A 26,842-nucleotide genomic window follows, 5' to 3' on the forward strand; every position below is an offset into this window, starting at 1 on the left:
CGTGGGGGCTCCTACACCCCCAGGAGGAGACACGGGGCTCCTCCCCAAGAAGAGACGTGGGGTTCCCACACCCTACAGGGTGCAGGCAGGGAGGACTAGAGAATGCGGCTCCTGGTGCCCTCACTGGAGGCTCTGAGCAGTGACCAGGACCCAGACAAGGGCAGGGGCTTCTCCATGGTGGCCTCCTGCTGTGGACAAGGAAGGGGATGACCTTGCCCTGCGTGCTGGAGCACAGGCCATGCAGGTCTCAGTGGGACTTCCTGCTGGTCCCATCAGCTCAGGGCCCACAGGGTCCTGACACTGTCACTTGTCTCTACTCTGTTCCAACCGAGGGTCCAGCGGTCACTCATGCATTTCCTTCTCCATTGGCTCCCGTTAACCCAGAACAGCCCCTGCTCGTCTATCTGTCCTCTGTGGACTGCCTTTTAAAAAAAAATCTATGTTGTTTTTGAATTCAAAATAATACACTCTCATAGTAGAAGAGTTACAGAACAGGAGGAAAGAGCCGACCCCTCACCACCAACCACGCTTCACCATTGAGGAATGTTCCTCCAGGTTTTTTCTATGCAATTATTATTTTTTAAAATATAATTACTTGTTTTTAATATTTAACAATTTTTCGTTGGATGAGAGCAGGAGGCCCCTTGGGGTGGAGACTGCCACTCAGAGATGAGACCTTGGCCCCACAAAAGCGCCAACTGTGCCCTTCTGTTGCTGGGGCGACACCTGTCCTGTCGGCTCACATCCCCCCATCCACACCTTACTAGCTCCTCCTCAGAATGCCTCGGGCCCACCAGCATCTCCCCCTCCACAATGGCCAGGCTCCATCGCCCCCCTCAGAGAGCTCAAGGATCCTCTGAGGCAACTGGACCCCTTGGCTCCCCCACGTCCCCACTGTGGCCCCACTGCTGCCCTCTCCTGGGACCCCTCCCCACAGATCCCCACCATCCCTCAGCTGAGGGGCCCCCCGCAGAGCAGGTGCTCAGTAAGGACTGGAGTGAACAGGGCCCTCCACGCTCCCTGCAGCAGGGCCCTGCCCACCCCACGGGGTGAACACTGAGAGAGGGGTGTGGATGAAGCCACAGGAGCAGCTGCCTTCAGCGTTGCGCCAAGGAGGGCCCGGCTGGGGCCCTTAGTGCCAACAGCTGCCTGTGTCCTCCCCGACAGTGTGGTCAGCAGCCTGGACGCCGGCTGGCACGTGAGTCTGGAGGGTCCCCATCTGAGAGAGAAGATAATGCCATCGATTTGCAGCTGCAGAGCTGGCCAGGTCGCCCCTAGGCCGTGTGGCTGAGGGAAGGTAGCCCTGCTGACCCGCAGACTGCTGAGCTCTGCCCTTGTTGTGTCATCACATGGGGCCTGGGCCCAGCCAGGACAGACGGGGGCTCCAGGGATCGGTTTCCACCTCTCAGCAGCATTTGGAACGTGGCTTTTGAGCATTCTCAGAGGGTAGAGTTACACCCACCAGTGTCCCACATGCCCAGCTGGCAAGGACACCTTCCCACCCAGAGGGCACAAGAGATGTGACTGGGACCTGCTCGGAGCAACGGGGAGCTGAGCTCTGCCTCGAGCCCAGGCCGTCCAGCTTAGAGTTGTGGTCAAGGGTCGAAGACTGACCCCTGGGGGCTTTCAGTCTGCAGGAGATTTGCTTTGTTTCCTCGAGGGGTGTTGGTGCAGTGGCCCCGGGGTCCCTCCCCCAGGGTGTCAGTGTGATGGGAGTGTGCTCGTGCCCCACTGGCCTGTGCTGCGCCCACAACACAGACAATTCCACACATGGGGCCCATGGCTGCAGGTCGCTGTCGGGGCTGGGGGCTCGGTTTGGGGCAGGTGCTGCTGTCTGTCTCGAGCCTCCAAACGGGCAGGTGGCTCTGGGTTAACAACAAGAACAGTGACAGCAGCTCACGTGTTCTCAGATTGGTCTGTGACAGGCATGGTCCCAGCACTCTCTGTTTTTCAACCAACATCACAAGTGCTGAGTTTTGTGCTTTAGAGACGCAGCTCATCTCAGGTACACGGCCCGGGGACCATGGCCTCCAGGGTCTCAGCCGCCACCTGCTGGCCTCTGTTCCCGAGTCATGGCATGGGGCTGGCGATCGGACAGGGCAGGAGCGAGGCGAGACTCGGCTGACCGTGTGCCCATGGGAGGCTGCTCTGTGTCCCTGGGCCCTGAGCCAGGTGGAGGTGGGTTTCTGAAAGAAGGGGGACAGAGGTGGGGTCTCTGCTTACAGCTGCCCTCTCTCGCTGGGTGGGGCCTCTCGGCCAGGAACGAAGGCACTCGTTCACTCGTTCGTTTGTTCATTCATTCAGTCATCCAATAGGCTTCCTGAGTACCCACTCTGCGCTGGGGACACGGCATGAACAAAATAGGTGACTCTGCCCTTGGGGGTGGGCCTTGCTGGGGGCAGTGGGGGAAGGGTCTCAAGGTGGGCAGGAGTTGGGCGATACCTGGGTGAGACGGACCAGCAGAGGTCCTGAGGGGAGCATGGCTGTGCGTCTGAGGAACGGCGGTGGGCGGTGCCCATCACAGAAACGTCGTCAGGACTGTGGCTGCTACTCTGAGTGAGCTGGGAGAAGCCGCTCACGGGTTCTGAGCTGGGACAGCATCAACCTGCATTTTTATGGGATGCAGTCCAGGAAGGAAGGATGAAGTCTACAGGTGCTGCCCCCCTCCCATGTGCACTGAGCTGGGGGACAGGCAGAGGCAAGCAGGACCTCAGCCAAACAGCACAGTCCTTCTCCATCTTGCCTTGGGGAGGGGGCTGGGAACACCAATAGGCCTCATTATAGGTCCTGGGATCCAGGGGCCCCTAGGACAAAACTCCAGACCCACAGGCTCAGCGTCCTGTCCTGCTGACTGTGAGAAGCACATTTTATCAGATTTCAACATCCTGTCCAAGCGAGGCATCTATGATTGATGGTGTCCTAGTTAACAGAACATGGTACCCTGCACTGTTGAAACCACCGCCTGTCTTCTGTTTGATTCTTTCCCACCTCCCTCTGGCAGTGTCTGGTCTTTGTTCTGCAAATCCTGTGCCCTGGCCTGTGTCACAGCTGTGGGGGGAGGAAAGAGAATAAGATGCAACTTTTGCCATCAAGGACACTGATCATTTGATTGGAAGCATGTGATGAAAATAGGAGACTAAGAGTCAAAATGCCAGGGCAGATGCCAGGGACAGGAGGTCCCGGGCCCCGGAAGAGGCACAGCTGATTCGGGCGTGTAAAGTGGAGCAGCCACCGTGGAAAACCGTCTAGCAGTTCCTCAGACTATTAAACGGGGAGTCCCCACATGACCCAGCAATTCTGCTCCTACACACACCCACCCAGGAGAAGTGGGAGCACACACCCATGCCCCCAAACGCACACATGTGCACGCACACATATGCTCACCACAGCACTATTCACAACAGTCAAAGTGGAATCAAACCCAAATGTCCACTGATGGATGAACGAGTAAACAAAATGTGTTCCGCCCACATGGTGGAATATTACTCAGCCATGAAAGGAAACAAAGCACTGACACGTGAACCCTGAAAACATCATGGTAAGGGCAAGACGCCAGTCACCAAAGGCCACGTGATTCCTTATGATTCCACATGAGATGTCCAGAATAGGCAAATCCATAGAGAGAAAGAAGTAGGTTAGAAAAGACATAGGAAGTAGACTGGCGGTTTCCGGGGGCAGGATATGTGTGGAACGAGGAGTGACTGTGATTGGGCACAAGGTCTCCTTCTGGAGTGACGAAAATAGTCTAAAATCACCTAGTGGTGATGGCTGCACAACTTTGTGAATATACTAAAAATACTTAATTGTACACTTTAAAAGGGTGAATTTTATGATATGTGAATTATATCTCAATTTAAAAAAAATTCTCAATGGAAACAAAGGCTGGTTTTGGCTGGAGTTGACAGGTGCTAACGCTGCTGTGTGCTCACCCTGCGCCAGGCCCCGGGCTCAGAGGCTGCGATTGGGTATGAGAAGTGTGAGTCCAGGGCCCAGGCTTGGTCCCAGCACACAGTAGGTGCACCATAACTGTCTGTTGAGAGAATGAACCCACGACCACAGCCCACAGTTAACAAGCGGCATCCCCAGGTCTGCGTGATACCCTGTCTACAAGCCCTTGTAGGAAGAAGGGACCAATTCTCCACGGTGAGCCTGCTGCTCTTCCTGGGGTACAAGCAGAGTGACACACAGGCAGCCACGGGGGTGAGGGTGCTTGGCAGCTGGGCCGAGCCGCAAGCTAGGTGGCTCAGCAGCCCTGGGTCACTGGGCCAGGGCAGGTGTTTCCAGGCGTTTCTGATGCCCAGGAAAGCCAGGGTGTGGGACAGCGACACCCTGGCTGTGAGCCCAGTGCAGTCCCTTAAGGGGATGAGGCCCCAGCCCCTGCAGGGGCTGCTGCCACCTTGAGCTGTGCAGGCCCAGGGGCAGCACACCTGTGGGGGACGGTAGTGGGTGCCACAGTTCTGCGCCCCAGGCCGACTGCTGATCTGAGTGGAGACGGTAGGGTTACCTGGTGCTATGCTGTTGACCTATTTTCCGTCACATTCATGCCGAGAACTTGGCCCAAATCTCAAGTTTCCTGCTGCGTGCCCAGGGCCTGGCCCTGCGCATCAGGGAGGTGCTCTGCACACACCCACGAACGAAAGAACGAATGAGTTAATGGAGTGCACAAACGAACATCATTAAAAAAACGACTGCAGGGAGGGGAGACGGTCACAGAGGTGGTGGCACCTGCACCCCATCTCCCCAGCCCTTTGTCCCTGGACTTACTGCCCTCCCCCAGCATTTCGAGGAAGTCCAGTGGGTCCCGCGAGGGCTCCGCCTCCTGAGGGCAGGGCTGTTCCTCAGACTTGAGGGGGCGGGCTAGAGCCTGGTTTTCCAAACACACCAGTTGGAAACCTTCAAGTCGTGCTCTGTGCCACACCCCACTCACTTCTCCCCTCTGTGTGCGCACACTTGGCTGTTAAGAAATTACTGTTAATTTGTTTAGGTGCAAAAATGGTATTTTAATTATACTCTGTAAAAATCTTATCTTTTAGAGATAACTTCAGAAGTACTTACGGATGAAAAAATATGTCTAGATTTGCTACAAATTATGATTGAAGGGAGGTTGGTGGTCTGGTCGAGCAGGCCGGAAGGTGGCAGGCGGGGCTGGACCGTACTGTTCTCTCTACTCTGTGCGTGCTCCGCGCTCTCCAAAATAAAGTTTTCAGAAGTCAGTGAACTGAGAGAATGACAGTCACAGCCACCCACCTGTGAGCTCCTGAGCTCCCACGGAGTGGAGACCACCAGCCGTCTGTGCAGGCAGGAAACGGCTACACAGTAACAAGGGTGAGCCCCTGAGTGTGGCCAGCCCGTCTGCCTGACTGTCCCCAGCCCTACACAGGGCCCACACAGAGAAGGCATCTGACAAATACACGTCTGTGCCCTCAGTGCGTTAGGTCTCTGAGGCCCCCAGGCAGTGAGATTCAGAAACTGAACGGTCTTAAGCTCCTCTCCCAGGGGCCCTCCCTCCAAGAAGGCTGGGGCCCATAGCCCTGCAGGGGAAGGGCGGCTGTCTCCACAACCCGCAGGCTCAGAGGGGCCCGGCTGCTTAGCCCACATGGCCCAGCTCTGCTCTCCAAATCCTCCCCTTCACGTCCCCACAAAGCTGCAACTGGGAACCCCCAGGGGGCCCGGGGCTGTCCATGGCAAGAAAGAGCTGGATCCCTCCCACACATAACAAAGAAACCTCACGCCCACTAGCCCCTAGGTGTGTCTGGTGACCCTTGCAGGGAGGGTGGCAAGGGTCTCCAGACAGCCGTCTGGAAGGCACCTGCCTAACTCAGACTGCGGACACAGCGGCGGGTGGGCCCACTGCTGCTGGACGCCTCCCGGGCCAGCCCTTGGGCTCCACAGGAGGCTGTTGGTGTCGCTGGGGGACCTCCGGCGGGTCCTTGTGTGTCAGGGAGTGGCTCCTTGGGATGGGACCTCCAGGAAACCAGTATGCATCTGGGGCCTGGCCAGGGCGGTGGAGGACCCCCACAGTTTGCATCCAAGTTCCTAGGCCAATGACATCCCCAAACCCTTTCGGAAAGGGCTCTGAGGGGGAGGTTCCCACAGTTTTCCTCCCATCATTGACCCCCGGCCTGCTGGGGCCAGATTCCAAGGTCCGGGGGTGGGTACCCAGGGTGGGACCTCATCGTCAGAGACGCGGGCAGCTATCGGCCTGCGAGGAGGGGTCGCTCCGTGCACACCTGCTCTCCCAGATGTGTGCGCCAGCAACCCCCCAGGCCGAGCCGGGGCACCCCACCCCGACCCTATGTCAGCCCGGTGCCCGGCAGGATCCCGCTGCGGCCTCCCCGCCCTGGACCCCGGAGTCGCGGCTGGGGCGAACAAAGCAGATGCGCGGCCAGGCGGGCAGCGTCGCCCCCGCGCCTCGCCGACCCGCACCCCAGATTTCGGCCCCGGCACACTCCACCTCCTGACCCTCGGTTCCGCGGCTTGGCTGAAAGGGGGTTCGGGATGAATCTCTGGGCCACACACCCAGGATAGCGCCAGACACGGCCCGGCGGCCGGGAGCGCAGAGGACGAGGGGGCGGGGACGCGCTCCGAGCGCCCGCAGCCCGGCGCGGGGGCTGTTCCCGGGAGGTGCCCCTGGCCCGGCCCCCCAGCGCGGCGGGCCAGGCTTCCTCGCTCCGCCCGGGCAGCGGGGACTCGGAGCTGCCGGTGGGTCTCCGCGGCCCCTGGGCGCGGCCGATGAGTGGGCCCGGAAGGAGGGGGCTGCGGCTCGCTGCGTGGAAGGCGGGCTCGGGGGCTCCCGGGGGCTGGGGCCGCACTCACCTCCCGGGCTGGCGCCCTCCGGGGGCTCCATGCGGCCGGCGGGGTCTGGGAGGGGCGCGGGCGGCGGCGGCGTCACCCGGCCCGGGCGCCCCTGCAGCTGCGGCGGCGACTCGGCCCAGGCTCCCGGCGCAGCGCATTGGGGCAGCAGCCGGGGGGCCGCGGCGGCGGGGAGGAGCCCGCGGGGCGGGGCGCGCAGCTGCTCCGGGGCCCCGGTCCCCCCCGCCATCCTCCCCCCGAGCCCCGCAGCACAGGTGCGGCCCCGCCCCGCCCCGCGCGCGCCCCCTGTCGGCCCCGGGCCCTGCGGACCGCCTCTCCCGCGGACTTCGCCCCCGCTGCGGACCCACCCGGCGCGGGCCGCGGCCTCCCGTCCCCGGCCCGGTGGCTGCGGCCCCCGCGCGCACTCATCCTGCAGCCGCGCCGACTTCCGTCCATTTGTTCACCCCCACATATTTATGGGGCGCCCACTACGTGCCGGCGCTTCGCGGGGCGTGGAGGGGTGGGCGCTGGAGAGGCGAAGGCGGCGCCAACACCAGGCAGCCCATAAACGTAGAACTGCCAGTTACAATAAAAGCTGTGCAGAAACTCTGGGGTAGGGGTTGGGTGGGGGCGAGAGCGCGTAACCGCGAGGCTGGAGGGGCGTGGTGGGGGGGAGGTAAGGAGACGGGAGCAGGCAGGGAGGACGCCCCAGGGAGGGAGAGCGGGGTCTGGACGTGCTGAGAACCCCAAGGAGAGAGTGAAATCCCCGCTCCAACGCTGGTCTGCTGCACTGGGCCCGCACACAAGCTCCTGGAATGCGGCTCTGTGCCAAGCCCTTTGTGTGCGATATCTCATTAATTCTCCCAGTGATCCTAAGATGGTATCCTGGTTTTAAAGGTAAAGAAGCTGAGCACAGAGAGGGTAGGTAACCTGACCAAGGTTGCACAGCCAGGCATTGGAAGCCAGAAGGTCTGGATCCAAGTCCACACTCTGCGTTTTTACAAAAACAAACCAAAGAAAAGCATAAGGGAGAAGAGTTTATTCACAGGTGGGCTGTGAACTTGGTGTTTGCAGGAAAGGCACATTCTCAAAGGCAGGTGGTACGCAGGCTTCAGCCTAGCCCGGCCCTCACTGCCCAGCCCAGTGCCAGCCTGTGGCTTCTGAGACTTGGTGAGTCCGTGAGGCAGGCTGATAGAGCCCATTTTTCTGTAGTTTATGAAACAAACGAAAACAAAAACTGCTGTTTGTGACCATCTAAAATGATTTCATGGCCTGCTAGGACAAGCCCCTGGAGTTTTCAAGCCATTGGCCTCTCGGAGATAAAGCTGGGCTTCAGGGTGGGTGGCAGGGACATAAGCAAGCCAGTGACCCCTCAGCAGTCAGGACGGTGGGTGGGCTCTGCCTGCTTAGAGTCAGCTGGGGAGGCGGATTGTGTTTTCTCAGAATGGTGAGAGCAGTATTTCTGATTCCACATGTTTTCCAGAACCTTCCACTCCCATCAAGACAGTCCCCATCGATGCTCCTTCTGCTTGAATCTGGGCAAGGCTTGTGACTGCTCTGGCTGACAGAATGTGGCATAAGTGATGCTGTGTGACTTCCAAGGCAGGATCATAAGGAGGACTCAGCTCTCTCAGCAGGGCCCCCTGGAACCTGGCCACCCTGTGTGAGGATGCCCTGGCCACTCGAGAGGCCGATGGTGTGTGTCTAGCCGGCAATAGCCAATAGGCCAGACCTGAGACCCTATCTTTGAGCCACCCCCCAAGGGTGACATGTAGAGCAGAGGTGAGCTGTCCACAGCAAGTCCTGGCCAAGTTGCAGAATCATGGGCAAAACCCGTGTTGTCACTGTATTAAGCCACTATGTTTTGGGGGTGACCTGTTATACATCATAGTTACTGTCACGTAATTGTTGTTTAATAAGCATCCCCATTTGAGAGATGAATGAGTGAATACAGAGAGGGTTTTGTCAAAGGTGTCCCACTGGTAAGCTGCAGGCGGTCTGACTCCAGAGGCCAGAGTTTATTTTTAACTTTTCATTAAGAACATTTTCAAACAAAAGTAGAGAGAATAGCACAATTAACCTGCATGTATCCATCACCTGGATTCAAGGATGACCAACATGGCTGATCTTGTTTCTTCCCTACTCTCAACTGCCTCCCTACTCTACTGGATTGTTTTGAAGCAAATCCTACACGTTATATAATCTCATTTGTAAATACTTCACTATTCATCTCTAAAAGTGAGTCCAGTCTTAAGCACTCTGTGATCCTGACATCCAGGCCTGTGTCGAGCTGCCGCCGTGGCCTGAGGTGGGCTGCCTGGCCCACCAAGGAAGCGGGCGCTGGGAAGCAGACAGGAGACTACACGGCCCGTGCGTGTTGCTCGGCAGGAAACTCAGATGCCGTTTATCTGGGTTTCTGACCTGCACAGCTTGATGCTGAATAAAAGTATCTTAAGCCACACATGTGAAGAAAAGGCTCTTTTCTAAAAATCTGAACTCAAATCCAGTAGGAAAAGCACAGGCTGCTGTGGGCCTTGTTGGGAGCGCAGAGAGCCGCAGCCAGGGCTCCTGAACCATCCATCTGGCGATCCGCACTGAGAACCGAGTGGCACTGGAGGTCTGTGACAGGTGAATACCGTGTCTCCTTGTGCTGAGCTAACCCTCTGATTCTTGCCCTTTTTGCCGAGAGGAATTATTGTTACACGTTTATTTAACTCAGGACTCCCAGCCAGACTTCTAAAGCAAAAAGCCAACTGGCATGAGGTGCCCAGCACATTGGGTCTGTAAGTGTTAACTGATGGTAACTACCCCGCCGCTCTGCCCTGCTGCACCGTCTCACCTGCCGAACTCCCGCTGGGAGACCCCCGTGGGTGAAGGCCCCTCAGGCCAGTGGGTCTGGCACAGAAATGCAGACTCTCAGCTGACCAGGCACAGTGATGCGACGAGACCTCACAGAGGCCTCAGGGCCTGCTATAAACAAGTCACGGCTCTGTGCAGGCCAGGGAATGCAGTCTTTCCAACTAGCTGCTCCTATCCAGGAACAATCAGAGATTGAGTGGGCAAACGGGAAGCCCGTTGGGCTCCTCACTTCGGCTCTCAGATCCCTGCCACTGCGTGGGGGCCTGAGGCCTGAGCAAGCCTATCTCGGGAGGCATCTTCCTCCCCGGGCGGCACAGGCAGATCCACGCCTGCCGGAGCCTTTCTTCATTACTTACACTCTGTCCCCAACACAGTTCTCCAGGGGGAGAAGATTCTGGAGTCTTCTCCATCCCAAAACAGATGGGAAAACATGACCTGATGCAAAACCACTATTTAGGAAGAAGCTGAGAGTGTCAACCTACAAAAACAGGAACTAGTTTAAGAGCAAAGTGTTTATCTGGGATCAAAGAATTGCAATTCGGGGAGCACAGATTCAGGGAATAACCCAAATAGCGTCCCCATTACAGGAGAGGGGCTCAGAGTTTTCATGGGAAGAAGGGAGGATGGTGAGGCAGGCTGTATTAAAGGGGCGGTCATTGGTGCCGGACGAGGGAAGGCCAGGTCTGTACTTCATTCGGCCGTCAGACAATAGGCTAGACTTGAAGTTCATGGATTGGTTAGCGATTCGGTCCTCAGCAAAGTCCAGTTTCATCAGTCCTTACAAACAGGATATTCTTGTCCTTCCTGGCTTCCTGGAATGCTGGGACTTTGGTCCAGTTTGGAAGATAAAGAAAACAAGACGTGCAGGGCAGTTCCTCTGAAACGGCAGCTCTGGCTCTATTTTAATATGGCTCCACTCATGTCCTCTTTCACAGGAGTGTGGAAAAAAAGACAACAAATGGTGTGGAAAGACCACCTCTTATGACAAACTCTCAGCCTTCTGGGGTGACAGAGTGATGTGTGTAAGTAATAGGTTGGTGGCCGGGAATGGAAATTCACTTTAGAAATCATAGAATGGTTGGCCGTTTTCAGAGCAAGAGGTCAGGAGAGGAAGCTGGTAACTCTCTTTTTTCTGCAGTGCTGTTTGGAAACCTCTGGCTGCTGTTTCTGGTTTTTCCTCACCACGAGGACTGGGCTGCCACCAAGGAGGCCTCTTCAGGCTGAGCTGTTTATTTCTGTGAAGGGGACACTTGCTAATTTCAAAACGTTGCACTTAGCTGGAACATATTTTTCTTTCCAATTTTTGTTTTTTTCGGAGGGTTTGTGGAAACGCAGCCGTCTTCCATCGCCAGCAGGGCAGAGGCGGGAGGAATCTTCGAAGGTGGGCAGGGTGAGGTGAGGCCAGGGCAGGCGCAGCTCACGCTTGTACCTAAGTGGGATGTCTCGGAGCCTTGGGGGCAGATCTGTCCTCCCTCCCTCCCTTCCTCATTTACTGAAGGCAACCTTACTGAGCACCGCTGTGCACTCTTCTCGGCGCTGTAGTTCAGAAGTGGACGAAACATTTCCTCCCCCTTAATGGACGTTAAGTTCCAGTGGGGGAGACCGGCCACAAACAAATACATCTCGCACCGAAACGCGTTTCGGAGTGTCGAGGAGACCAAGCGCGTGGACCACGCCTTGCTGCGAGCAAGTCCCTGAACTCTGCAACCCCTGGCTCCGCCCGGCGCGCGTTACTAGGGACGCGCTCCCGTCGTTGCCAGGACCTGCCTCGGCGGGTGGAGTCTCGCGAGGATCCTTGAGACTTCGCGCGGGACCGCCCAGCAGTTGCCGGGAGACGGCGCAGCCTCCGCTGGGCGGGCGCGTTTGTCCGCTGGTGGCGGCTCCCGACTGCCGCAGCCATGGTGAGGAGGGGCGGGGGTCGCTGGGTCTGCGCTGGGGCCTGCGGCGCCGCGGTTAGCCGACCATGCGCGCACGGAGACCCTGGGACGGGAAGGCCTGGGCTTCGGGGTCTCGTGCGCAGAGAGACCCCTGGACGGGGAGGCCTGAGCTCCGGGTTCTTGTGTGCAGAGAGACCCCTGGATGGGGAAGCCTGGGTCCCCGGGACCTGTGCACACTGAGACTCTGTGATGGGGAGGCCTAGAGCTCTGGGTTCCTGGAATTGAGAATTTGGTCGTCTCCTGGAGTCCCCATGGGTAGAGCCCAGGGCTGTATCATGCATCGTGCATCCCGCATTCCGCATGCACTTGGAGCTGAGAGATCTGTGCTCTCCAGGATCCTGTACAGGGGTGGTCATAGAACCCGCCCGGCAAGACCAGGGCCAGTGTTCAAGGCGTCCAGAAGAGAGAACCTGGCTAAAGGAGATTTCCCACGTGGAATGGAAAGCTTGGTTGGTCAGATCTTTGGGACCCAGGATCTCACCTCGCAGGGGTCTGAGGCACACAGGGTCCTCACGGAGGACAGTTGGGTGCAAGGGATACCCCAGGACCTCCAGTCTCTGAGTTGGAGAGCCTGGGGCATACCACGTGGCTAGAGGTCCCTCAACACCAAGAAGTCTTGGACAGAGGGTCCCGTGCCCATGGGGTGCCCAGGGCAGAGCCTTGGGGTACAGGAACTGCTCTTTCCTTGGAGAGCCTCAGAGGAGCAAGGTCTGTATTGAGAAGAGCATGGTGGGAGCTGTCACCTCCCCAGTTCTGCATCCCTGTCTCTGTCATGTGATAGGTCCCTCTGCCCCCTCCCCCCCATAGGAGTTGTCAGTGACTTAGTTTGGAGGCAGGTGTGGCAGGCTGGGTATTGCCGGGGATACCTTATGTGGGGGATCCACAGGAGCTCTTCCAGGCTCCTGAAGTTGGCTGTAAATGTCCCAGATACAAAGTGGTGACAAACCTTTGGGGTCCTCTGATGGGGTGGACTTCTTGGAGTAGAAGGATTAGAAAAAAGGCAGAACATTAGGAGTGAAGATTTCAGCGGATGGGTCTTTGGAAAATTAACTGGAAATAGACCACCCAAATACATCTAATCACTAGCTTGTGGGAATATGGGTGGTTTTCTTTTTGTTCTTTATGTTTTCTAAGATTTCCACATAAGGTTTTTTTGTAATCGTGAAAATGTTACTGGCACATGTAAACACACGCACATGAAAACATTGCAGACCTGTGCAGACGCACATGCACCCAAAAGCACGGGCCACGGAGGGGTGGGAGTGGGGCAGGCAGAGGGATGAGGATTTGCAAGTTCGGTATCTGCTGAGGGGCCCTCAGGAAGCGAGTGGGCGCAAGGTCCTCTCTCTCACCTTGTCCATGGTGTTAAATGAAGCGGGACACCCCAAGCGGTTCCATGTGGCGGAGCATTTTCAGAGCATCCAGGACAAGTGCTGTCTGCTCCAGCTGTCTGGACCAGGGTTCTCTGCAGGAGCTTTATATCTAGAAGAAAGGAAGCCTCATATTGTTGCCTGCGGTCACTGCTATGCAGGCATTTCTCTGCACACGTATTGAACAGTGTTTTGCAGGTTTCTCTATGGTGGTTACCAAGCATTACAGCCAACGTGGCAACATCTGGCAGGTGGTATTGGGGTTCTTACTTTTTTTTTTTTTTAAATAATTTTAAAGATTTTATTTTTTTCCTTTTTCTCCCCAAAGCCCCCCAGTACATAGTTGTATATTTTTCGTTGTGGGTCCTTCTAGTTGTGGCATGTGGGACGCCGCCTCAGCGTGGTTTGATGAGCAGTGCCATGTCCGCGCCCAGGATTCGAACCAATGATACACTGGGCCGCCTGCAGCAGAGTGCGTGAACTTAGCCACTCAGCCACGGGGCTAGCCCCGGGCTTCTTCCTTTTTGAGGCCAAGTAAACTTTGCATCCACACCAAGGAGGTCTCTGCCATATACCAAGGAGTGGATTTGGAATGAGATCCCCTCTGTTCCTTTCTGAGGGAGAAACTTCTCTTCTGAAAAGGAAGCTTTCTCTTTGTTTCTCCAATGGTGTCAGCAGAGACCGTGTGTGTGGTTAAGGGTGGGGACCTTAGTGCAGAGTGATGTGCTCCAGGTGGGGGGCATGAGCAGTGGGAGAGAGGCTCCAGACAGGTACCACTCTCCCACAAGACCCCAGGAGGGCCTCAGAGCCAGGCAGAAGGTGAAGCCATTAGTCAGAGCCCCCTTCTTTACCCACTTGTCTCTTCTTTAACCAAAGGCACCCAAAAGGAAAGGGAAGAAAGGGAAAGGCAAAGGCACCCCGGTTGTTGATGGGCTCGCTCCAGAGGACATGAGCAAGGAGCAGGTGAGTGGAGCAGCCCTGTGCCGTGACCCAGTCCTGGGTAGGTGGGTGGGTGGGTGCTCTTCCAAGTTGTCTCTCTGGACGTTTGTGTTCATGAGCCTCTTTGGGACCACGCATCACAGCCTTCTGCCTTGTGTGTCTGCCCTCAGTCTGGCTCCTGCAGTTCTGTCCAAACCAGGATATGCCCTCCCCATTTCCATAGTTCTCGTCAGCTCCAGAACGCTCAAGCACAGTACATCTTAAGAAAAAAATGCAACACGGCCACAGTGAACAACTGTTTTATAGGATAGTAGCAATTTGGGAGGAAATATTTTTCTGATATAAAAGCTATTTTTTTTTTGAGGAAGATCATCCCTGAGCTAACATCTGTGCCCATCTTCCTCTACTTTATATGTGGGATGCCTGCCACAGCATGGCTTGACAAGCGGTGCCATGTCCGCACCTGGGATCTGAACCAGTGAACCCCGGGCCACCGAAGCAGAACATGCACACTTACCAGCTGCGCCACCAGACTGGCCCCCCCCAAAAACTTTTTTTAATTTTCTGTATTTCATTTCAATTTTATTCTTTTATGCACCTGATATTTACAGATCTGTTATCAGCACATGGATCGATAGCATTCACCTTTATTTTATTTACCATTAAACATTAGGACATTAGGAATCATTTTAAGACACTTGTCCTTTTTTTTTTGTGAGGAAGATTGTCATGGAGCTAACATCTGTGCCACTCTTCCTCTATTTTGTATGTGGGATGCTGCTGCAGCATGGCTGCCCATGAGTGGTGTAGGTCCGTGCCCAGGAACCGAACCCAGGATTCTGAAGCAGAGCACGCCAAACTGAACCACTAGGCATGGGGCTGGCCCCTACTTGTCCATTTTGATGAAGTTAAGGGCTAGTGGACATAATTATATGATTATGATTTCAATTAAAAGGCTCCTGAAAACTAACACAGCAAACATGGGAGTGAGTGTGGCACCTCCTGCAGCCTCTGTGCCATTGACAGCTGCCACGTGAGCATCTCGCAGGGACCTGAGGGCTCCCTGTCAACCGAGTGTTGGTGTTAAGAACCTGTACTTTCTTTTGCTAGTTTTAAGATAAAGAACAAATACAAAGGAGACTGACAGAGTCACGTGAGCTAAGTTGGGAGGCCAGGCAGAGGCCCTTGAGCAGTAGTGGACTGGCTTCACTCTGCGTGCAGGGAAGCCATTGCAGTGTAGCCGAGGGTGGCGGGCCAGGTCTGTGTTTGGGAGATCACTGGGCTGCGTGGAGAATGGATCGCACAGCGTTGCCCCAGCGGGTGAGCTGTTTCCTGTCTCCCTGCTTACTTCCTGCCCCTGTGGGCACAACTGGGATGAGGCAGTGGTCTGCGGAGCACAGCCTTGCCCTGGCATGGCGCACATTTGAGGCATGGACACCTTGCAAGTGACGAGGGTCCAGGCAGGAGTGAGGGATTGGGGACAGTTGTGGTCAGTTCACTGGATGGTTACTCTGTGGACATTGGGCTCCAGTGCTGTTTTCAGATTTTTTAAGAGAAACTAGAAATCTAGATGTTGACTCATGGCACAATCTAACACCGGGAGCCAGAGTAGGAAGGAGCCTGGTTTACACTGTTTGAGTGACACTGAAGGTCCATGGCATGAAGACACTGTCATCTGCTGAGGCCCTAGTCAGATCCTGGGGTGCCATTCCTCCCTCGTAGGGAGCCAAGCTCCACCCTGGGTCCTCAGCTCAGAGGCCCCCTGGCTGCCCCTCGTTGCCCTTTCTTGAAGTGAGATATGTGGTTTCTCTGTGGGGAACAGGGTTATCAGGAGAGAAGAACTTTACAGTGAGTGGCCTGAGTTATGCTCAGAAGATAACCAGTTCTTAAGGGAAATGAGATTCCCAAGAAAGCCGGGAGCCTGTCCTACTTTTTTTTCTTAACCTATTTGTAGATTTGCAATTGGCTGTGAACCAAACTCTCTTGACTGTTAGACCCTTCCACTGGTTTTGTGTATTTTTTGCTTAACGTGTATCTTTAAAGGTGACTGTTTTTTTCATTTAGCATTATTTTGTGGACGTCTTTACATGTTGCTACATCATTTTCATATCTCTGTATCTTTGGGCCAGATAATCTTCTACTTGATGTACTGTAATTTCCCAACCATTTCCCTATTCAAAACCATTTTAGATAATTTCCTTTTTATTTTTTTGCTGTTGCAATAACTGGGGCTACTATCTGAGCAGAAAGCTGTTGAGTTCTTTTGAGAAATTTCTTTAATATATATTCCCAGGAATGGATGAAAAGATACAGTCTTTTTACGATTATTTGCCAAATTCTGGAGATTCCTGCTAGTTACTGGGCGTATCCTATTCCTGGAGCCTTCCTAGCATTGTGCTTTAACTTCTTACTTTTAGCTCATCTTTATTGTCAGGTGAGACCAGCCCCTCCCTCTTTCTTCCTCACCTTTCTCAGTCCACACGCCCCTCGCAGTGGCGGGGCTCCTGCTGGGCGCCTCAGTCGCCCTGCTCTGCCCGGCCAGGTGGAGGAGCACATCAGCCGCATCCGGGAGGAGCTGGACCGCGAGCGAGAGGAGCGCAACTACTTCCAGCTGGAGCGGGACAAGATCCACACCTTCTGGGAGATCACGCGGAGGCAGCTGGAGGAGAAGAAGGCCGAGCTGCGGAACAAAGACCGGGAGATGGAGGAGGCTGAGGAGAGGCACCAGGTGGAGATCAAGGTGAGTGGGCCGGCCTCTGCCCCGCTGGAGTCGCCACACAGAAGCACAGGAGCTGGATGGGGGCGTTTTCTCTTTTTGTTTTGGGGAGGTCACAGTCCTGTGTATGTCCTTTACAATGGGACCCTAGGGGTATTTTCTTAGAAAGGAGCATGTGTGTGCAGGAGTGTGCTTGTGCAATGAACATGTGTGGACAGGTGAGCATGCGTGTGCCAGAGTGTGTGTGCGTGTGCGGGTGAGCAGGCAGTGCTCTCCGTGCACACAGGTCTACAAGCAAAAGGTGAAGCACCTGCTGTACGAGCATCAGAACAACCTGACAGAGATGAAGGCCGAGGGCACGGTGGTCATGAAGCTGGCCCAGAAGGAGCACTGCGCGCAGGAGGACGTGCTGCGCAAGGACATGCGGGCACTGAAGGTGGAGCTCAAGGAGCAGGAGCTGGCCAACGAGGTGGTGGTGAAGAACCTGCGGCTGGTAGGTGTGGGGTCCCTGGGCCTGTCCCCTGGCTGCTGGGGACAGCAAACTCTTGATGACTCAACAGTACTAGGAATTCATATTTTTGTGTAAACCTCCTGCATTTTGGCAATTAATTGAAATACCACACACACACACAAAAAGCATGCAGCCAAACAAACCCCGTTTGGGGGCCAAGTACAGAATTCTGTCTCAGATTTGAGCAACAAATTGACTTTCCACGAGGAACTCCACTCAGGGTCCCTCTCCACGTGCTGCTGGCCCCTGACCCGGCTCCTTTCCCAGGGAGTGTGTCAGGTGCATCTAGAGATACACACCACCAGTCAGGTGTCCGCTGCGCTGGCCCCTGGGTGGCCACGGCAGTTTGTCACGAAGCTGGGCTCATGAGCACCTGGCTGAGTTTTGAGACTTTTTGGCCTTTCTAAGGGAGGCTGGGAGTTCCAGGTGCAGGTTGAAATCCGTTTCCTGAGCACCATAAGATGCCAGGCTCTGTTCTGATCTCTGGGGACGTAGAGGGAACAGGACTGAGGAAATGCCTGCCTGCCCATGTGTGGCTGCTGGTCTGGAGAGGAACGAGTACATGTAGGATGGAAGACAAAACGTGTCCAACACATACAGCGCGCCGTGGGTGTGAGTGCTGCAGGGCGAGCAGCATGGGGAGGGTGCTGGGGATGAGGGGCGCTGCATTTTCTACAAGGAGTTCTGGGAATGCCTCCTTGAGAAGGTGGCATTGGGCAGGGGCTGGAAGGAGGTAGAGGCTGGCCCAGGCTGGGGGAGACCAGGCCTGGAGAAGGGACAGGGGACGGGCCAGCCTGAAGGCCCAGGGGAGGCAGGAGCAAGGAAGCTGGGAAGTGAGCTCAGACCTTGTCGGCCCCCAAAACCACCGTGAGGACCAGGGCTTCGACCCTGCTGAGTCAGGGCACCTGCGGAGGATCTGGGCAGAGAGAGGATGTGTCCACATTTGGTTTTCAAAGGCACTTCCTGCTGCGGGTTGAGAAGACTTTGTCAACCCACGTGCCTCATGCCTGGAGGCAGCCCCGCCTCAGCTGAATCTGGAAAAAACTCAGTATTGTTGCAGACTTTGCAGCGAGGCTGCGGGTGCTGAAGTCTTGGACCTCAAGAATGTCTGGTCTTTCCTGAGAGAAGCACAGAATGGGCTGGTTTCCAGTGAATTTGATGTGAGGCTATCTGCTTTCTGGAGGCCTAGATATAGAGTAGTTATGTGGTTGGCTTCCCTTTGCATAAAAAAAAATGCTCTAAAAATCAATTTTTTTTTTTGAGGAAGACTAGCCCTGAGCTAACTGCTGCCAGTCCTCTTCTTTTTGCTGAGGAAGCCTGGCCCTGAGCTAACATCCGTGCCCATCTTCCTCTATTTTATATGTGGGACGCCTACCACAGCATGGCGTGCCAAGCGGTGCCATGTCCGCACCAGGATCCGAACCGGTGAACCCCGGGCCGCCGAGAAGCGGAACCTGTGAACTTAACCACTGCACCACCGGGCTGGCCCCTAAAAATAAATTTTTTATTCAAAATTTGTATATATGATAACTATTGAAGTAATTTTTACTGCTGCTCGAGCTGCAGCTGAAGCAGGCTAGCAGGCACTGGAGGGAGCCTGCACTCTGTGTATCATCTCCACTGCTCTCCAGCCTGCGGGCAGAGTGGGCGAGAGGCCGAGCACGGATAATGCCCAGAATGTCTGTTCATGTCCTCTCAGGCTCTGGGTCACTTTAGCCAAGGGAAGTGAGGTGTGACACGTGGCTGATACCCAAGCTGTGTTACTCTGGGCATGGTCCCTGAGCTCGGAGAGGAGGACATGCACCCACTGGAACAGCAGAGGGTTTCCCGTTGGACTTTCCGTACTGTGAGGAGCTGGGCCAGCCCAAGGGCGGGGCTCCTCCCTGTGCCCGTCTAAAATGGCCTGCTCTGCCTTTGCAGAGACACACCGAGGAGATCACCAAGATGCGGAGCGACTTCGAGAGGCAAGTGCGAGGTCAGTGCCTCACATGCACACTGTCTAGGATGGTGCCAGAGCCCCTCCCATCAGAAAGTAATTTACCTCCGGGTTTTTAACCCAGGCCACATAAACCAGGTTAAAACAGCCCAGACACGCAAAGAGAGAGAACGTGGCAGTTGCCAAGGCTGACGGACCGCTCAGAATTCCAGAACAACTTATTTCCATGTGAGCTGGGGAGGCTGCAGTTACCACCCACTTCCCCCCTCCTGGCACAGTCGGCAGTTAGAAGCAGGTGGTATTATTCAGTCTCGTGGGCAGCATTCTTAGAATAGTCTTCCCATGTATTCTGACCTGAGGAGGCTCCCATTTCACACCTCTGTCTGGTTTACTAATAAAGCCCCATGTCTGCTCGATGGCCACACAGCCATGGTCAGTGTCCACTGGGATCAGCTGACACTCAGCTGTTGGGAGCCCTAATGCAGGGATTGATTAGCAATGCCTGCCACAGGCAAAGAAGGCAGACAGTGGTGTGTGTGCTGAATGTGTCATCTGAGCATCAGCAGAAAGAACTCCACCTAAACCCACCCTGTTCTTTGGCAGAACTTGTCTGTGCAGCCTTCGTCCTGGTGGGTGTGCTGAAGATTCATCTATTCTTGTAGCCACAGGGCACCTGTTCTTCCTCTGCTAAGCTGCTCTGTGTGCTGCTGCCTTTCAGAAATTGAGGCCAAGTATGATAAGAAGATGAAGATGCTTAGGGATGAGCTCGACCTGCGGAGAAAGACTGAGATCCACGAGGTGGAGGAAAGGAAGAACGGCCAGATCAACATGCTGATGCAGCGGCACGAGGAGGCCTTCACGGACATCAAGAACTACTACAATGACATCACCCTCAACAACCTGGCCCTCATCAACTCCCTCAAGGTGCCGCCCGGCCAGGGGATGGGCTCCCACACCTGTCCACGGGACTGGACAGTGCCCCCTGCTGCCCTTGACTGGATTCACAGCCGAGGGACTGCCTTGTAGCTGGGAGCAGTCAGCGTGCAGGGAAGTGAGGAGACGGTGCGCTTTCTGAGATGGGAAAGCTCAGGCTGAACCGCAGTGGGAGCCATAGCACGGCTGGTGCAGGCGGCGTCATCGTCGCCCGAGTGCTGGCAGGGACAGGGTTCCATAATGGAGGGTGCCCCTGCGGAGGTTCCGAACAGAGGGTAGTCTCTCATTTCTCATGGAAGCTGCATTCCTAGAAAAATCAGAACAGATTAAAACTGTGCCCAAATCCTCTGTGTTTATATGTGAAACAGTCTAGGCCCACAGTGTGCGAGCGGCTGGCGGGACCACTCTCTGTGGGCAGGAGGGCTCGTGGCCCTCACCCGAAGGCCGCAGCCCCTCAGGTCTGTCTGCCAGGCGCCTCCTGACCCCGTGCTGTGCCAGCAGGAGCAGATGGAGGACATGCGGAAGAAAGAGGAGCACCTGGAGAAGGAGATGGCGGAGGTGTCGGTGCAGAACAAGCGCCTGGCAGACCCCCTCCAGAAGGCTCGGGACGAGATGAATGAGATGCAGAAGAAGCTCGGGAACTACGAGAGGGACAAGCAGGTCCTGGTCGTGAGTCTCCACCTGAATTCATCTCCCTCCTCAGCACCTTCTCCTGGGCCCGGGAGAGGAGGAAGGCCAGTGAAGGCAGGAAGCGGGGAGCTGCGGCCCTCCTTTCTTTGACAGGTGTCCTCTGGCGGGGGGCAGGGGGGGAAGTAAAGTTGGTGCATCCTCTGGGAGATAGGTGTCCCCCTAGCCCGCCGTCAGGGTGCTGAGCGCTTGTCCTTGAGTCAGTTCTTGCTGAGGATTATTTCTGGCCTTGTCATTTCTCAGGAGCCTGCATTACATGGATGCCAGAATGCCTTGTGTCCCCCACCCCCTGTTTTCTCTCCAGTGCACAAAAGCGCGTTTGAAGGTCACTGAGAAAGAGCTGAAGGGGCTGCAGTGGGAGCATGAGGTGCTGGAGCAGCGGTTCATGAAGGTGAGCAGACCCTGGGTGGGCCTGCAGCCTGCAGGCCGGGACCCCCAGCCGGCGAGGAGCGCTTCCTGCCGCCATCTCCTGCAACTGGCTCTTGAAGAGCTCTCCTGACGAGACCTCTTGAAGCGGTCCTGATGCTGTGGCTGGGTTTCTGGGGTTGGAAGCTGGAGGTCCTATTGCCCGCTCCCTATTCTACGCAGTTCAGAGGCAAAAACCTGTGGCACATTCTGTAGGAGGCCCAGGGTCTCAAAGACCAGGTGCCTGTGGGGAGCAGCTTGCGCCCGCTCTGGCCCCTGGTGTCACCTGTGGAACACACGCAGGCCGCCCGGCCCCTCGCAGCAAGCATCGTGTTCGTGCACAGACACGTATTTACGTACTAAACGGTTACAGATGCGTTGGAAGGCAGGCATGGAAGCTGAAGTCTGTAAGTGACAATGAGAGGGTCCCGCTGAGCAGTGCTGGTCCTCACAGTGGTCACAGCTTCCCGAGTGTCCTTCCAGACCTCTTCCTGTGTGTCCAGCGCAGGAATGACTCCTACCTCGCAGACATGAAGTCTGGCCTTGTCATCTCTCAGGAGCCTGCATTACGTGGATGATATGGGGTCACGCTCGCTCGTGACACACCTTTATTCTCACGGTGTGTTGTGCCGTCTCCAAATCACAGTGTAGAGCGGCCTTGCTCTTTTTAGCTGCCATGGCGTGCCTCTGCCTGCAGGCTCCAGCATTTATTTAGCTAGTTCCCCTTGACGAACATCCCTTCCAGTCCTTTGCTATCACAGCATCGCTGCCACAATTCTCCTTTCATCTTTGTGCAATTCTGTGAATCTCTCTCAGGAAAGTCAGTTCCTGGCAGTGGAATCGCTGGGCCAGAAGGTTTGTGTTCAGAATTTGGACAGTCTGTGCAGAGGGCGGTTCTCAGTTAGGCTCTGGCCCAGCGTGCCCGAGGGGCCACTTCCCGCCTGCAGCAGATCTCACCAGTTCAAACCTTTGCCGTCGTGAGTGGGTGGAAAGTGTCGGCATTGGATGTGCTTTTCTGAGATCCCCAGTGAGTGGCCAAGATGGCCCTCCCTGCCTCTAGAGGCTGCCCGGGTCTGGGCGGAGCCGGCCATCTTTGTGAGTGTTCGCTAGTGTGCAGTATTTTTCTTTTCCCACCTAATTGAAAAATCACAGTCTCAGACTCTGATAACGGAATGGGCCAAGTTCCTCAGGAACATCCCGTAAGCAAGTCAGATCTAGATTCGCCTTCTTCAAAGAAGCCTCAGCGGGTCCCGCAGGCTGATGGACAGCCCAGGAGCAGGGGCCTGGGCGTAGCTGGAGAGATGTCCCTCGCTGCTGGTTAAGGCGGGCGCAGTGGGGGAGGAGAGAGCAGAGCCGAGCCGAGGCCTGTGCTGGAGCCCTTGCTCCCTGCCACCTCCTCTTCCATTTGAATGTGGTTCCTGGGACGTGGCCACGTCAGTGTCTCCTTAGAAAACCAAGAGCACAGATTTGTCAGCAGATTTTAAAGACCAAAGGGACAGGGACTGCGCTGAAGCAAACCTAAGGAATACTACGCAGTAGTTAGAAGGCTGAGGTGCTGTAGGGCTTAGCATAGTTCTCTTCTCCTCCTGGCACGATTGCGTGTTTTCACATATCTAGAGAACATTCTGGAAGAAGTCCCCCCAAATATTCACGTGGTGGCCTCTGGGAAGTGGGTTGACTTGTTACACTTCTACAAAGTCTTGATGTTTTACAGCGCATGGTTAAAAGTAAGAGTCAAGAGATGGAAAAGAGCACTCACTGAGTGACAGGCAGTTGCTCCGGGGCTGTGCTCTAGATCTGCCATTTGTGGGGCACGTGGACAGCACGTGGGGTTCTAGGATCTGGGGCTGGCAGAGGAAGTGGATCCCCAAGAGGCCCCCCACCCACAAACAGTGCTTTCCGGATTCTGATGCCCTGGATGTCACGTGGGGCGATCAAGGACATGTTTGTCCTGAGCCCACTGCCCAAACCCGGGGCAAGGCCGGCCCCACTCTCCTGTGGGCCCTCTTCAGCTCCTACCAGGGCGCCCATTGCTTCCTGGGACACCTTCCTAGAGGAGGGCCCGGCTGCTGTTTCCTCCTACCCTCCACGGTGTGGACAGCTGCCCGCTTTTAATTGTGTCACAGAGAGTCGGGGTGCAGGCAGTGTGGATGACACAGACCCGCCCGCCTGCGGGTGGGCACTGGAGAAAGGTGGTCCCTCTGTGGAAGCGGTGTGTTCTGGCCCAGAGGTGGAGGCGGGAGGGGGCTGCTCACCTCACCCCGCAGCCCGTCCCACAGGTGCAGCAGGAACGGGATGAGCTCTACCGGAAGTTCACTGCGGCCATCCTGGAGGTGCAGCAGAAGGTGGGCTTCAAGAACCTGCTCCTGGAGCGCAAACTGCAGGCGCTGAACGCCGCCGTGGAGAAGAAAGAGGTGCAGTTCAACGAGGTGCTGGCGTCCTCCAACCTGGACCCGGCAGCCCTGAGTCTCGTGTCCCGCAAGCTGGAGGTAGGCCCGATTGGTTCCTGGGCAGGGGCCGCGCTGGTGCCCTATGCTCCTGCGCCCAGCAGGCAGCCTGGGCTCTGGTCGGGGGTCACTTGTCTCGAGGCGGGACCCGGGCATGTTCAGCCTCCATTCCAGTGGAGGCTGCCCTCAGTTGACCTCGGGCAGGGGCTGTGGTGGATTTCCCATGGTCAAGCCCCCGGCTCCAGATGCGCAGTCCCTCCCTCACTCTCCTCAGTTTGCTCGCGTCTCTCAGGTCTTCCTGATCCCCTCCTTTTCTTCTCGGCACCTTCCAGTCCCTGAGCCCACTCCCTGTTCCGGTTCTCAAGATGGGTTCAGCCGTCAGGCCTGGGGTCACTCTTGAACTTCTGAGCCTGAGCTCCTTGGTCATCTGGTGACAGGCCCAGACACAGGCCTGCGGGACGATGCATTCCTCTGAGCTGTCAGCTGAGGCCACTGCTGCCGGGGACACTCAGATGTGCTGGTTTAGGCTGTGGACAGTGAGGACGGGGACATGGAAGCTGTGGGTGGGGGTGCCAGGGAAGGCTTCCCAGAGGGAGTGACATCTGAGCAGAGGCTGGAGCTGTTTGCTCATGAGTCCACGTTATTTATGGCGCTCCTCTGTGCTAGGACCATCCTGGGCAGGGGGGACAGCAGTAACCAAGACAGAGGAGACCTCCATGCCCACGGGCCAGCTGGGTCAACTGAGGAATTGCTGCCACCTTTGACCAGCAGCAGAGGCCCCAACAGCACCTGGCAGGTCATCTCTTAGTTGGAGCGGGGCCGTGTCCCTCTGCTCCCTGGACCTGGTTGGGGGTATCACAGGTTGGGGGTATCACAGGAAGGGCCAGTGATGCGGACCAGGGGTCTCTGGCAGCCAGGGAAGCATGGCTGACCTTGGGATCCTGGCCGGCCAGGTGGCTTGTAGCTAACAGGCCTGAGGTGGCCCCTGGGGTGGCTCCCTTGGGGGCCTGGGTGACAGACACAGGTGTGCTTGGGCCCCTGGAATGCAGCTGGCCTCTATCGAGAGGCCCAGTGACAGGGCTGGCTTGTCCCAGACATAGATGCTTCCAGGGTGAAGGGCACCTGTCTGTCCCTGCTCTTCCTTCACGGAGAAGCAGATCTGGGTCCCGTGAGGTCCCCTTGCTGCTGTGTAGGTGTGCGATCCTGAGAAGCAGCACAGGTGGCATTTTCAAGGTGATTCACCAACGCACAGCTCAGCTGAACGCAGTCCGCTCACACGGCCTCTGGGCCCGAGGATTAGCTTGTGTCCGTCTGGTCACCTGATCTTTGTGTGATCCCAGCCGGCTTGCTCCCGCCCGGCCTTGACCTGAGGCCGAAGCTCGCACTTAGCTCTGTGTACACTCCTGAGCCCCTCGTTGCTGCCCAGGCCTTAGGGGGACACAAGGCTGAGATGAGGGAGCACAGCCAGCCGGGTGGGCGTGATTCTGAAGCCTGTCAGCTGTGCCCCCAAGTTAGGGGCCGATGGGAACCATGGCAAGCTGTGGGCAGAGGGCAGTGGATAAGAGTGAGCCCACTGTGCCACAGACGGACACTGAGGGCAGGAGGGGAGCACACTGGCGCCAGTGCAGGAAGAGCGACTTCACCCACTCAGGAGGGGCTGGGAGTCCCAGGGGACGTCGTGCCCACACGTCTGGCTGAGACTGGGTGTTGGCTGATGGGGGAGCAGTGCCTGCGGGACCCGAGTCATTGGGATAGGCGCTCGGGGCCTGGGGCAGGGCGGCCACACAGGAGGGGCCTCATCTGGGCCGGCAGCACCACGGTCCTCTGTCTAGGGCTCCTCTCTGTCCTTGTCCCTATTTGTATGTGAGTCACCCAGAGTGCTGGCCGGCGGGGGAGGTCAGCTTTCCTGCGCCCCTCTTGGGAAGGCGGCCAGTCTTAGAGCTGGGGAGGCCCTGGGCTGCAGCAGCTGACGAGGGGAGGGACACATCCCGCCTGCAGCGGTCACGGCACTGTGCTCGCAGGCCAGGGTGCCGTGTGGCTCAGCTCTCACCTTTCTGGTGGCCAGGAACCCTGCAGAGGATGACTCCCAGATGGCAGGTGTGGGTGCAGGGGGCTTCCCTGGGCCGTGGCTGGAGGAGGGGCAGCTCCAGAACCAGGCCGGCTGCCCCTCAGACTTCCGGTCCTCACTTCTCCCATCTAGGCAGTCTCCTTGGAGAGGCAGGTCTCTTTCTCTGGGAGGCCTGTCCACGCTGGCTGCTCCCCGTGCATGGACACGTGATGGAGCCAGGCCGCTACTCCCTGGATGGCTGCGGTCTCCTTGCTGGAGCCCCCAGCCTCCCGCCCACCCGTCTGCCTCGGCCTCAAAGAGTCTCAAACTCACGTCCGTCCTTCTCTCCTCAGGATGTTCTGGAATCAAAGAACAGCGCCATCAAGGACTTGCAGTATGAGCTGGCCCGAGTCTGCAAGGTACGGGGAGCCCCCGGCCCTCCCGCAGGGCCCGTCCCTCCCCCAGGACCCCGCCCCATTTATACCTCTGCCCAGGAGGTGGGGGTGGACACAGCTTGAGGCTGTCTGGCCTGCCCAGTCTCACTGGCCTGCTGTGGCCTGGGGCACGTCCCCACAGCTCCGGCTGCTGTCCTGGTGTCCCTTACAGGGCCTGCCTGGTGCACGTCCAGTAAATGAGGGCAGTTTGTTCATCCGGCAGGCTCTGTCCGTCTCCCCACCTGGCCCTCACCCTTGCACCATGGCGCAGACCTGGCCTCTGAGGTGACTGGAGGGGCCCCCAGGTTGATGCCCGTGTCCTTCAAGCAGGGGACAGTTATGGGTCTAACCTTTTCTGACCCTTTGTTAAGTGATGGGAGCCGCACTCTCTCTCCGTGCCAAGAACCACATGGGCACGGAGGTCTCCTGCAGGTGGGGAGGGCAGTGCCCCCCTCCCACTGTTGTCTGTCCCACACTGGACAGGCCTGGGCCCCAGTGCCCCTAGCTCCACAGTTGAGCCCACAGCTCTGTCTGGGCTTTGCCCATGGGGGACGCAGATACAGTGCATTTACCAAGAGCCACCCCACGAATGTGACTCAAAAATGCCTTTAATTCTGCGGGGGGACATTGTACACAAGGGCTCTGGAACCCCACGATGAAGGCTGGGCCTGCCCTCGGCCCTCCCAGCCTCCTCTGCCCATCTGGGCCCTTCCCTCAGATGCTCGGCATCTCCTGACACTTAGATGAGCAGAAGTAGGGCCATCTACTGGTGTGTGTAGCTCCTAGGGCAACTGGTCCACACCCAGCGAAGGGTGAGCCAGGCCTGGCC

At 56.8% G+C, this 26,842-nt stretch overlaps 3 protein-coding genes across 10 annotated transcripts in view; 1 reads left to right on the top strand and 2 right to left on the bottom strand.

The window, feature by feature from the left end:
• Window positions 1-7,145, bottom strand: part of DBNDD1 (dysbindin domain containing 1) — a 10,657-nt gene extending 3,512 nt beyond the window's left edge. Inside the window, exon 1 of the mRNA XM_046680731.1 lies at window positions 6,817-7,145. Coding sequence (XP_046536687.1) covers window positions 6,817-7,042 — 226 coding nt within the window. The 5' untranslated portion in view covers window positions 7,043-7,145. The remainder of the gene's footprint in view (window positions 1-6,816) is intronic.
• The window catches only part of GAS8 (growth arrest specific 8), a 59,698-nt gene that overhangs the window by 32,385 nt on the left and 471 nt on the right, over window positions 1-26,842 (top strand). For 4 of the 6 annotated variants that reach the window (XM_046680719.1, XM_046680722.1, XM_046680721.1 and 1 more), the window contains 9 exons: window positions 13,835-13,921; window positions 16,440-16,637; window positions 16,900-17,106; window positions 19,045-19,099; window positions 19,779-19,984; window positions 20,495-20,662; window positions 20,985-21,071; window positions 23,353-23,574; window positions 25,933-25,998. In XM_046680719.1, coding sequence (XP_046536675.1) covers window positions 13,835-13,921; window positions 16,440-16,637; window positions 16,900-17,106; window positions 19,045-19,099; window positions 19,779-19,984; window positions 20,495-20,662; window positions 20,985-21,071; window positions 23,353-23,574; window positions 25,933-25,998 — 1,296 coding nt within the window. Of the gene's footprint in view, window positions 1-13,834; window positions 13,922-16,439; window positions 16,638-16,899; window positions 17,107-19,044; window positions 19,100-19,778; window positions 19,985-20,494; window positions 20,777-20,984; window positions 21,072-23,352; window positions 23,575-25,932; window positions 25,999-26,842 lie in introns of those variants that run through there. The other 2 variants (XM_046680720.1, XR_006891432.1) reach the window with 2 other exon arrangements.
• Window positions 7-6,955, bottom strand: LOC124249616 (uncharacterized). 3 transcript variants are annotated; one of them, XM_046680730.1, is made up of 4 exons: window positions 5,056-6,955; window positions 2,443-4,954; window positions 1,901-2,186; window positions 7-1,219 (listed from the first exon to the last, which is right to left on the bottom strand). In XM_046680730.1, exons 1-2 carry the CDS (start codon window positions 5,596-5,598, stop codon window positions 4,565-4,567), a joined length of 933 nt encoding a protein of 310 aa, XP_046536686.1. In that variant the 5' UTR covers window positions 5,599-6,955; the 3' UTR covers window positions 7-1,219; window positions 1,901-2,186; window positions 2,443-4,564. The 3 variants fall into 3 exon arrangements, with proteins under 3 accessions (XP_046536686.1, XP_046536684.1, XP_046536685.1); XM_046680728.1 differs by lacking the exon at window positions 1,901-2,186 and adding an exon at window positions 2,224-2,338; XM_046680729.1 differs by having other exon boundaries at window positions 7-2,186.

The sequence above is a fragment of the Equus quagga genome, chromosome 13, assembly GCF_021613505.1.
Source record: "Equus quagga isolate Etosha38 chromosome 13, UCLA_HA_Equagga_1.0, whole genome shotgun sequence".
NCBI lineage: Eukaryota > Metazoa > Chordata > Mammalia > Perissodactyla > Equidae > Equus > Equus quagga.

What these genes read in the sequence shown, in the direction of transcription:
- LOC124249616 (XM_046680730.1), bottom strand. Translation starts at nt 5,598, where the DNA reads ATGTGGGCTAAGCAGCCGGGCCCCTCTGAGCCTGCGGGTTGTGGAGAC. An exon ending in CTAGACATATTTTTTCATCC is followed by an intron (nt 4,955 to 5,055) that starts GTAAGTACTTCT and finishes ATTTCTTAACAG; the next exon opens with CCAAGTGTGCGCACACAGAG.